The sequence below is a fragment of the Falco biarmicus genome, chromosome 6 (assembly GCF_023638135.1).
Source record: "Falco biarmicus isolate bFalBia1 chromosome 6, bFalBia1.pri, whole genome shotgun sequence".
NCBI classification, from domain to species: Eukaryota; Metazoa; Chordata; class Aves; order Falconiformes; family Falconidae; genus Falco; species Falco biarmicus.
In genome coordinates, this window is record NC_079293.1 from 19,558,336 (window position 1) to 19,571,140 (window position 12,805).

General features: G+C 34.3%; 1 protein-coding gene across 1 annotated transcript in view; it reads right to left on the reverse strand.

The window, feature by feature from the left end:
• MCPH1 (microcephalin 1) overlaps nucleotides 1-12,805 on the reverse strand; it is a 135,572-nt gene that overhangs the window by 101,590 nt on the left and 21,177 nt on the right. Inside the window, 1 exon segment of the mRNA XM_056343376.1 lies at nucleotides 8,140-8,246. Within this exon segment, the coding sequence (XP_056199351.1) occupies nucleotides 8,140-8,246 (107 nt within the window).

A 12,805-nucleotide genomic window follows, 5' to 3' on the forward strand; every position in this document is an offset into this window, starting at 1 on the left:
AATGAAAGCTCAGGTGAAGGAAGGACACTCCCTCACCTCAAAAAAGTCACAAGACAGGAGAAAGAGGAACAAGGACTATTGTGGGGCAACACTACATTACAGAGAAAACTCATACATGCAAGCAGAAAATCTTTAAAGACCACACTAAGGCATCAGTTAATTCTGTCATTAGCACCAAATAATGTATACCAGGGTATACTCACCTTCCCAAATGATCTGTGAGAAAGGCACAGTTAACTTTTCTTCTGCTGAAATTTTAAGTAACATGAACTTCTCCCCCTACCTCCCAGCTTAACCAAGGTTAACAAAAAGTTTGTACTTTCCTGTGAATAATTTAAGCAAAACTTAAGCATGATGTAGAAGTGAATCTGTTTCATCTGTTCAGACATTAAGAACTGTTTATGCTTTCATAATTATCCAATGAAGTGAACAATTTATTTGGACAGCTGACTTATGACCAACTAAAAGCACTTTATAAACCTTCAGCTGAGATATCCTAAGCCAGGGGTCCTCAAACTTTCTAACCAGGGGGCCGGCGCGCAGATGAAGTGGCAGGCAGTCATCTGCGGCTGCTTGGTTTCCCCCCCAACCCCCGGTGGGGGGTTCTGTAAATACCAGGGGCCACACTAAGGACCCTGGGGGGCCATATCTGGCCCGTGGGCCGTAGTTTGAGGACCCCTGCGCCTAAGCCCTAACTGTAAAATAAAAATCAAGCCACAAAAGTAGTGGGCAACAGTAGAGTAGCTTCAGTGAAATTAATGATTTGATTTTTAAGCCCTCATCAGTCATACATTCAATTTTTGGTAAAGGTGGTTGCTACCCATCATGGAAGGTTCGTTAGAAATAATGTCTCAACTACTTCATTGCAGATGTCAGTGCCTCAGTTAACACTGCTCACGATGGGTCACACATTGCGCAGAAGCAACTGAGGCAGAGACACACTTCCATTGCACAGGCTGTTGGCATGGAACCATATTAAGAGGGAAAGAACCATTTTCCATCACCCCAACTGTTAAATACTGGGTTTGGACAATTATTAGCATCTTGATGTTAATTTTGATAATTGAAATCTTCTGGAGATTGTCAACTATGAAGCAATGGGTGTAATTTCAGGTGAAGATACTCCTGAACATGTCTGCAGTCCAAAAAAGTCAAGCCTAGATTTATGTTAAGTTTGTGTTAAGATGCAAAACTGTAAAATTCAGTAAATGCCCTGCTGACAAGATTGTAACCCATTTGTTGATGACAGTTAACAACCTGAGTTAAAGCTTTACGGCCCTCTAGACAATATGGTAGACAGCCAAACAATACTTATTTCAGGTTTTGAAGTGCAACAGCAATATTATGATGGGTAGAATAATAATAAAAACCCAAATAAACCCAGATTTTTTTTATTTTTAGGATCTTGAAGGATAATGAATTAAACATACATGCACACAAATTTTTCAAAAAAGATTTTCTGTAGTGGTACCTATGATCAACAGCCACTGTTTTCAGCATTTCTGATTCTTTATACTAGTAGGATGTAGTACATCTATTAAGAAGTAATGCAGTGCAAGATTTTTTCCTATTTAACTGATTGTATATTTATATTCCCGTTTCATGCAGACTTGTTTTGAGCTCATAATTCAATTCTACAAAGATCACACCACTAATTTTAAATGAAATTAAAATGCTTAATTTCAGTGTAGAAAAGAACAGTGGGTTTAGTTAAAAAAAAATTGTTAATGAAGACATGTCAAATGCTGATGAAATGGAGTTTAGGCAGTCTTGTTACGATTGAATTTCAACAATTTTCAAGAGCTGTGTGGCTATCATTTAGAAAGCAGTTCCATCAACTAAAGGATTTCTGGCCTGTAGAGTCGTGCCAGATACCAGTAGGTTTACACAGGGCATTCATTTTTCCAAGAGTTAAATTTCCACCCCCAAAAAGGACCTAACCAGGAGCTGCTTTTCCTCTTGGTAGTTTCTGATGCCAAGAGGGAAAATAGTTTCAGTTTTACACCGATTTCTTTGCCAAACCAACTGCAGTCCAGATTGTTTAGTTTTCTAGCATGGCAGTTACGACCTTAGTGTTAAATGTTAACAACAGGAAACACCCTAAGCTTGAGTTGAGAGAAGGCTGTGCCTTTTGACATAGAAAAGTACTGACTTGAAAAGACAACTTTTAAAGTTAAGAAACAGACCACAGAACTTCAGTAGGTAGTCCAGAATAGCGAGCATGAAACCTACCATAAAGAGAGTGATTTCTAGGGCCTGAAGACCATGAATCAGCCCACGAGGTCCACTTAAGAGATTTTACTGGCAGGAACAGCAGCATCCTGAAGCGGTGATAACAAAGCTGCTGCCACTAGGACATGGCCCAAAGCATGCACTGTAACGCACAGCAGCAAATGCCAAGAACATGGCTTCTGTTCTGGAAGCCCTTAATTAGATGTGGGAAAAGTGTGAGGGACAAATTCACTAGCTGGACCAAGTCCAGAACCAGAACTGCCTTGCAAAGGTTGAGTGAAAATACTCATGGGATTAAACATAGACAAGAGGACTTACAAAACTCTCAAACCATGTGATACACAGGCATCCTTTCCAGTGCTATCCTCTGAAGACCTTGAGCACAACCAGAAAGTACTAAGTCACAAGCAGTATTTTGAGACTCTGCTTTTTAAATATTGACTGAGAACATGTTTCAGTGATTTTTGCTATCTCATACTAACCTTGCTGATACTCATTCGGCTTTTGCTATACATCACACTTACTCAATATTTTAAAAATCCATTAGGCCAATATGTAGTGCTTAGATTTTTTCATTGCTTAATTTTACCAAAAGAAAAAGTAGTATTTTAGCAAATGAGTATCTACATATTCCACTTATATGAAACAAATACTAATACTACTTATTGATAGAACATTTTGTTCTCAAATACTAATATTATTACAAAACCTGGACACTTGGAACAAATGACCACAGCTATATTTGGGATATAGCAAGAGCATAAACTGTGTGTTGCCAGTAAAAATAAACTTTCTTGTTAGATTTCAATGTCCCATTCAGTGGCATATTTCAGAAACTCCAATGAAGCAAATTTTCTGCAGTGATGTGTAACATTAGATCCTTTTATCACTGACACTTTCAAAGTTACTTGTCCTACAATGCAGTCTGCTCAAAATCTTGTTTCCCAACAACTTGTTTCTTCAACTTAATGTTGAGTCAGCTAGATCGCTACAGTTTAACTGTAATCAACTATTCAGCTGTCATTGGCTAGAGCTGGTCAGACACTTTCAGGATTACTTCATGTATGATGAAACATCTTGATCCTACAATGTTTCTTGTTTACAAATCAGATATGCATAAAATCACACCACCAGACATTTGGTCAATACCATAAACGTTTCTCAATGGTACCATGCAAGCACTCTTAAGAATTTGTAGCTTCAGTCACTCGTCTCATTAGTACACCCAGAAGCAATCTGAATAATTTTCAGTGACCATTTGTCCACCACCCTAATTACACCAAGTATTTTCCCCAGACCATAAACATGTAGGTAGTTGCAGTTTCTTCAGTGTTAACTGTCAATGAGCTTGCATGCTTCCACCTTGTCTAATTCACACTAGTTTAATATTATTTTTTGGCTTGAAGTCAGTAACATTTCAAGTAAGTGTTTAAAATATGTACCTATTCATAGAAACTGCAAAATCAAAATTGGAAGGAAAACATAAAAAGATATTGTCTCCTAAACAGATACAATCTGTTTAAGACACTCTACAAATGCACATATCAAATATAGACATAAAGTTACTTTCCTGAGTATCTGGCAAGATGCTTCATGTTTTATAGTTACAGATTTTTCAGGATGTTAAAATTTGTTTTGTCATGAATAAAATCTTCTCAGAGAAGGATTTTGGTAACGGGATCTAATGATGACCTGCTTCACACTAATCATTCCACAGCATGACCTTAGATTCTTTGTAAAAAATTTCTGTTCTCTCAAAAATCTCTTAAATTCAGTGTTGATAACTTTACCTTCATCCAAATCCAAAAGCTATAGAAATACAAGCCAAGATGAATTTGTTTAAAAACAAAAACTGAAGAAATTTCAATTACATCCATATTGTCTTCCCTGTGAAAATATGGTTTTAATCATGCCTCATGATGCTTAACTGTTTTTTTTTCACATCATTGAACAGTTTCTTCTATTTAGTCAGAAGACTGTATTTTAAGGTTTTTTTGAGTGCAAAGTTCATTCCAATTGCATTTTTAGTGATGGGATACTATTAGATCCTTTAAAAAAATGTATCACCTCTCATATGCCTCTAAAAATATGAAAAAACTTGTTCTTTGAATAACAGTGGCAGTTAACTGGTTAGTCACAAAGAGTCCTTCTCTAAAGTACAAAATGTTTACACTTGTGACACAGAACAGGTGTTGTGATAAATGTAAACATTTTTGTGACATTAAGCAATTGAATGAGCTATCAACCCTCATACCAACAGACTAACACCACTGTAATCAAGTTGTTTGAATACATTTTTGGCTTCATGATTTTTAGTTATTTAATTTATCCTCCTTATGCAAAGCAACGAAGAATTATGTATTGAATTCCATGAAATAATTGAAGAATGCATCATAATACATGAAAGCTTTATTTTATCCCTGCAATCCAGTATCATGAACTTTAGATTTCTAGACCAGGGAAGCCACCTGCTGACATTCATAGGCATTAATCCACAGTGCTTATCCTTACCAACTCTGTATGAGAAGAATCTGGAACTATCCTCAGTTATGAGTTGTCATGTCTCAAAACCAAGAAGTTCAAACCTATAGGATGGTTTTATAAATCTATCTTTATGCGCTACACTTAAATATGTGCAACACACAAAAACTGCTGGGGTTTCTGGTGTGGTGGTAGTGTTTTCAATCAAAAAGCTTGTTCCTGAAGCCAGTAAAGATTCCTGAAAAATCTTACTTATCTTCCCACTACGTGCCTGCAGCTGCCATTATAAAGTGCTCTGTCTTCATGGCTTTTGTTAGTTGACAGTATCATTTTAGATAACTTTGATTAGAAGTCTTTCCTGTTAAGAGTACGGTAAGCATGCTTATATAAAGATAATACGAGTACTTGTACTCGAAAATTGTGATATAAAAGTTCCTGAACAAAGTCATTCTTATTCAGCTAAAACAAAATACAAAAAACTCAACCTGCATTAGGTTTTGAAGAAAGCAAATCGGTAACACAATAACACAGCAGAGAAGTACAGATCTACAGTTTGATTTATATTAAAGGAACTACAAATGACAAATTGAAAAAACCACAGAAGTAAATAATGTTAACACTTATGCCTGGTCATGTTTCATGAAGAAATTTTTGTATGGCTTTTTAAATATTTACCATCACATAACGAACCTGAAATGCTTACTGACACATATTCACTGTAGTGAATGAGTTATAACTGAAGTACTCTAAAAAGATTCAGTTCGGGCATTGTGTAGGAATTATATTCAGTGAACACATAAAAATCTTTTTTAGAGAGGTATTAGACTTCAAACTCTTTTTCTATGAGGAAAACTAACTGCAATTTACATCGCTTCCCAAACTAAGAGACTTCCTGCTAAGTAATGAAATTAACAGCTTACACTTACAACAGATTCCCAGAACACCAGCAATACCATCTGAAGCCTCATATTGGAGCTATTCAGGACAAACCCACGCATGTTCTACAGTGACTATAATTTAAAGGTGCTTTTTTTTTAATTAATTATTATTTTTAAATGAGATATAAAAGGTCTGGAGATTCACATAGCCATGTTTCTGGAAACATTAGTCCATTAAAATACCTAGGAAATGACATTTCTTTTGTACTTGTATTTTTAACAAACTTTCCTTTAAGATTTAAGTAAACATTAGAATATTATTCATAATGGTATGATTCAATAAAATAATATTTTTGACAAATGATTTGTGCCATCTCCTCTCATACACTTTTTGCTTTGGACGGAGGAAACAAATGTAAATTTTATAACTTAGCTTCACTTTCATGTTGTCAAACAGCAAAATGTTACAATGCTTAAGCTGCAGCCATTAGAAAAAAGAAAAAAAATAATAAAAATATGTATAAAGTTTGGTTGATTTACAAAGCTTCAAGAACATATTATGACTGGCACTAGAGAAGCATTGCAACTTAATTCTTTACAAAAATTTAGACAGTCTAATTTGTTCAAAACAATATTCTCTTAAAATTGCTTCACTAAGAATTTCCTAGGGATCTCCAACATTGGCTTTATAAATTTTGCATGTATGTATGCATACAAACAATGGAAAATCAATCTTAAATAGACATATTCATAAACTTATATGATGTATTAACAGACAATTGCTTGACAAAAATATGGAGTAATACTTTTCAGTGCAACAGTATGGTTGTTAATTATGTCTGGTTAAACCACCTAAAATATTTGGTTAAGTTCTTTTTACTGTTCAGTCAAAAAAACCCCACAACATTGTCTCTATATGAATTTGCACAGTGAATCTGCAACTGGAAACATTTTCAATTATTAAAAAAAGCATTCATGACATGAAAGCAGGCACGTGCTGCTATTGTACTGATAGTTGAGTCAAACTGTAGTATCACCTGGCTGAAAAGGATGGATGAAAGAAGCCATCTCTAACCACTGACTAGGAATTATCCCCAGCTACTGCTTAGCTTTTGCTACTGTTAAACACCCTACAGAGCATGCTCAGCAAGCAGATACCAAGCAGAACCATTCAAAGACACCATCTTTGCATCAAAGACTGCAAGGCCAGGTCTGAAAAAGGGGAACAATAAAAAAGAACTTCATATTGGTTTTTTTTTTCCTCTTCAGTATATATATATATAAAACATAACATAATAGTTAAGTTAGAATCTTTTCTTAAGAGGAATGAATCATAACTCTCACTACTGTATAATGTTCTTGCAGTGTAATCATACAGAAGGAATCAGTGCCAACAAATCTGATAGATTTCCAAGCACCATTTCAGCAGATGGCTTTAGGAAGAGCCACGGACTGTTGTTTGTGGATAAATATTTAGCAGCTTTAGTCAGATTTCTGTGGCAGAAAATGAAACTGTTCTGGATAGATACTTTAGCCTAAAAAGTAAACTATCTTATAATGTTTCTATAGGACATGGATCTAGAGTGAAGTTTATACATTCTACATAACACTGATTAGTTATACAAATTATATACATATATATATGAACAGAAAGCAAACAAGTACTTTAAAAAAGTAACATCCAGCAAGATACAGGCAAGACATCAAATAATAATTTTAACCCAGAGATCACTGGTCCATGGAGATTATGATCTCATCTTCAGCACATTTAAAAGGTTAAACAGCCTAGTAATTGCACCTGCTAAGAGCTCTTACATAAAACAAGATCAAAATCTGTGAACAATCTCTTTGAAACTCCACCAATAGCTACCAGTAAAACACCCATTTTATTTCATGTAATTAACTCAGACATCTTTTAATGCTTTAGGACCTCCCATTCTGAAAACAATTCAGTGCTCATTTAAATTGTATGAAGTGCTAGTTACTCATAAAAAGTACTACTTATTTTCCTGATCAATTTTAGATTTACTTAGAAAAAGCTTTTACAAGGAAAAAACGTTGAATAAAGATTCAGTGCTGACCCAATCTTCTTTTCTTACATCCAAACTGAGCTCAACTTTAGAAATTTTTCTTTACCTGAACCTAGAAGAAAATACTGCATAAATCTTTATCCTCCAGAAACATATACTGGGGATGATCCACTATAAAACAAACAACCCCCCCTACTCTTTTTAGTAACACCTCCAAAAAGGATAGGCATCTTTTCAGCTTACTTCAGCAGCTTTTCAACTTGAGCTGGCTTGCCAACCTCCTTTATGATGTCAACTTGGCTCAGATTCTGCCACCACAGGTTATCAGAAAGCTGAGTTCCATGGTTATTCGTGTTGTTTTTGAACATCATTTGCACGACATTTCAAGGAAAGTGAGATTCAGGAAAGTTTTTAAATTGATAGTGCAAGAGAATACATTTCTTTTTGGTACATACAAAGGCATTTTGTGATTCTCCAAGAAAAAGAGATTAAAAAACAGTATGTCCAGTTAACCTGACCTTTTGGAGTCTTCTAGTTTTTCTTAACCCCCCATTGTGCTTATTCTTTTGTTCATTAAAAACTTTGCAAGAGACATCAGTAACATGACACTCTGAAACTTCATCACCTAGAAACCAAATTTAGAAACTTGAAATGAAAAATTCAATCTTGTGAAGTGAAACTGCTATTGTTTTATTATAGCATGCAGTACATTGTGTGTATGTATTAAGATAAACCAAAGATAAACATTTGTACCAGTTGTTTTTCCATTGTATTTCAGTTATGAAATAAAGAATGACACTCAAGCATCTGACTTCATCGTTCAGCATCTGATCTTGTAAATGACCTAGTTGTAAAACTCCCAACATTTTGAAAACCATATATTAACTACAAGAAAAGAATCAGCTACATTGCTTTCTATTTGTTACAAAATTTGCAGTTTCTCTGAATACAGAGATATTTGAGAGTTTCAAGCAGTGCTGGCTAGATTTTTCCTTTCTTAATGAAATGTTGATACTCTTAGTACACACTGTGTTTTATCTGAAATGACCTGAAGGTCTGAAATGTCTTCAAACACTTTGCAAGCAAATCTAGCAAGTTGTTAGAAGCCAGGAATTGCATATGCATGCAGGAATATCAGTCCTATTATTTATAAGAAAGCACCATCCGTAAGAATGTACTCTTAATGTGGCCTGCCAAAAAGCAGGATTTTTCATCGTGTATTTTGTGAATTAACATGTATTTTATTCTTCAACACGGTCAGGATGATTTTTCTAAGCACTGAATAATAAACTTTTGAATAATTTGAGGAATTAGCTTGCTTTCATAAGATGAAAAGCTTTGATCTATCTTTTGATCAATGAAGTTTTCATACTGAAGATTTAGTTAGATCATTTCCCCCCACATTTAATTCAATGAAGTCTACTTTAGGACATTCATTAATTCTGCATTTTAAAGAAATACATGAGACCAGTTAAAGAAAGTTTAATGATTAGTAATTGAAGTGGCCTAAATTCAGCTCCTCCCAAATAAGCTTTTTCTGATTACTTTTGGAAAATACTTATAGGGTACTATCCGTATTTACTAATCCAACTACACATATAACTAAGAAGCATTTTTTCTTCCTCCATCAGTTACTTAGACTATTAATCTCTGAGGTGACAGAACAACTCAAATTACAACACAAAAAAGTGACAACCATTTACCATTACTGATTACTTATTTTAAAATTATAACCCTTAAACTTGATCACTTCACGCTAAAGTTTCAAGTTTCATGTGAATTTACACAGTATTACAGTAATTTTTGTGTAATACAAGAAGACTCAGCTTTCAGGTATAATTGTTAATATAAACTCAATATTTAAATACAAAGTGTCATTTAACAAAGGGAGAACTAGTTACTTATGTTAAGTAACTGAGGCCCCTCATCTTCAATCGCTGAGCAAGACTGATAGCAAGTAGGAGGAAAGATCTTGCCACACGATAAAGCTATTAAATTTAACTCCCTTTACATAGAAAACAGGATTTTTAAACATGTATTTTCAATCTCAAAAAAACCCAACCACCAGAGGACTGCAAAAGATGTCAGGAGATCATCTACTCTATTGCTTTAACCCAAGCAGATGAGGGTAAAGCAAGGTATGTCTGTGTTAATTTCCAGTAAGTTGTTTCAGTCACTATAAAAGGATGATCCACTGTTTTAGGTTTTTTTGGAGGGGTGGCTTGTGGAGGGCAGTGAGAAGTGGTGTAATACTCCTTTTGCCAGTCTTGGCTTGAGTGGTCAAGCTCCACAGCTCTTGTTCCACTTGGAATTAGTCTCAAGACCTGTATTCTTGGACTTCTTTCAAGTTTGGGTTCACCCCCATTGGTTCTTCATATTTATAGGAAAGCAGAAGCAGGGGACGATGTCCATCATCTCTATCAGCTTGGGGATCTTATGTATTACATAAATAAGGACTACTCTTTGCAATCCAGTTCCTGCTGCTTCTCTATCAGGACTTCTCAAGCACTTTCCAGCTTTTCCATCCTGTAGGTCTCAAGCTTCACTGCCTATTGTCTGTTTTTCCCAACTGCTTCTTTTTATAGCAGTTGCTCAGTCACAAGTAAAAAGTTTTCATCTTTAGTAGTTTTTTCTAGGCTATTTCAGATAAGTCAACAGAATTTTCTGAAGCAATTCCACCCCTAAATTTAGTTCAAATACGCAAATAACTCATGTCACTGTGGTCCATTAGATCCCCTAAATTCTCTTCTAAAACATTGCTCAATGACTGGTATAAAAATCAACAACTCTGATAGCCCTCTGAAGTACTAGAACAAATTAGAGTGATCTTAATTTGGAATTTAAGCTTCTACTCATTCATGATCATTAATCACCAGTAAGTAGTTTTGAAACAGAGTATTATCTTCAAAATCCCATTTGATATTTCCTTTGAGTTAAAAACAAAGTAATGATTAGGCACAATGAGCTAGTTTTGATTGAACGAATCAGTCATGTCTATCTAATAAAGATTTTATCTGTAGTACTATAATGAAGTGTCACTGAAATTAAGCTGTACTGTATCTACTATTTTGTACTTACCCACAGAGTTATTTATCCCAGCTATGAAGTCAGTCTGAATTTCTCATCATTAGTAATCCTTTAGGTGCATATGCACTGAATATTTAATAACTTGTGTTATTATTGTAGTTATTATTTTACCATGGGCAAATACTAAGTTTTTGCTATTGACAACAGTTTTTTCAAGTCTTCTGAAAGCTTATGTGCCCACCAGGTTCTCAAAGGACCTATTAATGGCTTAGAACAATTTTACCTAGTTTGTTACGCACTCCAGGACAAGTGTCATCAGGCTTCATAAATTTGATTACATCAAAATTATCCTTAACCTTTTCTTCTATTCAGAAATACTTCTCCTTTTTTTGTTTTAATAATTAGTTACAATTAAACTTTTTGAATACATAAACAAGGAATCAAGGAAAAAATAGGTCTCTTTCATTCCTCAATTGTTTTTTAAAAGGACAATATAAAATATCAATACAGGGCATCATACATTATTTTTAGTGAGCTTGTCTTTTTTGAAAACTGAAGGGGTGGGGGTAGCACATCAAAGGAAGTTTTCACGTGTGCTTTTGAAGACATAAAAAGTATTTATTTAATGGTTAGACTTGATGATCTCAAAGGTCTTTTCCAACCTAAATAATTCTATGATCTATTTTAGCAGCATTAAGCACCTAGCACCTAGGTAAGAGACATTAATCTAAATTAAACTTAATCGTTTTTGCACCAAATAACTGTATTTCAGATTCCTTGTATTAATATTGGACTACATTAATTACATTATCATGGGGTTTTGGCCAACTAAGATAATATTTGCCTCCCACATTCAGCATAAATATCTAAAATTCACTCAGCTAAGCTTTAAATTTATTTTTAAGACTGGAAATAATGCTAAATCTGAGTTGAAATTTCTAAATGACTTTAGGATGATAAAAGCTTGGAAGAGCTTACTCTTGCATTCCTTGCCCAGTATTATTTATTGAAACTTTCAGATGAAAAGTCATAGGTATTCATCAAATCTGAGCAAATACCGGCTATCTAAACCATATGGTTCAAGTGCCAACTTTTTTAGTAGGGCTGATGGTAGGGTAAGCAGATGGACAAGATTTCAAAGTAAAATAATTTACAACATGAATGACAAAGCTCTTAAGACTCTCCTAGTAACATGGATCATTAACTTTCATAAAAGACAGTATTACTGCATTTCTATAAATTTATATTCATGATAGATAAAAGCCACCATTTTCCTCACTTTGTAACTGCTAAAAATTTAGGCACTGACACACAAAACTCAGTTATACAGCACTTACTGATTACAAGACCAATGAAATTTATCAGGTATGGCTGGTTTAATCAGAAGGACAGAAAACTTACTTAATCTCCAGAAACAAAGCTGAGAAAGAAAAAAGTGAATTTGAATAGGAAAGCATCTTTTAATGTTCCTGTAACACCTAATTAATTTCAGCTGTGTTACTTGTGACAGTTCTCTATTTTTGACTTGGAGTAATATGAAAAATAAGTACCCATGTTTATGACTGCTGTTCAGCAGAACAACTGGGCTGCCTTGATCATACCCTAGAAATGAACCTGACATTTGCTACAATACAAGCATTAGAACTTGAAAAGTTAGTTTTGGATTAGCCTGCATATTACACTTCCACTTTAAAATCAAATGTTCCAAGTAGTCTGTGGAAAGAAATCTTACCAAATCTTAACACTTGTCATTAAAGACACTGGGTAAGAGCACCATTGACCTAAAAATCACAAGGAAAAAAAATGGGCAAGAAAAATGCTCGATATTAAAAAATATACAGCTAGAATTAAATTTCATGTGGATATTATTACTCCTAACTATATATATAATGAGTGAAAAAAATTGTTTAGCTTTTAAAAAATAATATATTGTATTTACCAGGTTTCAAATCATGTACACCACACAGAAAAACAAAGCCATTCATATTTATTTAATAATTAACAGGGATAAGAAATAACTTACAATCAAGCAAAAAAAAAAAAAAAAAAGGACATGTTAAACCTGTACCTAATAAAAATAAATCATTACATCACACAGTGTCACAGTAGTAAGTTTAAAACTCCATTTTCATTTTCTTCCACAGAACTTGCATTAGG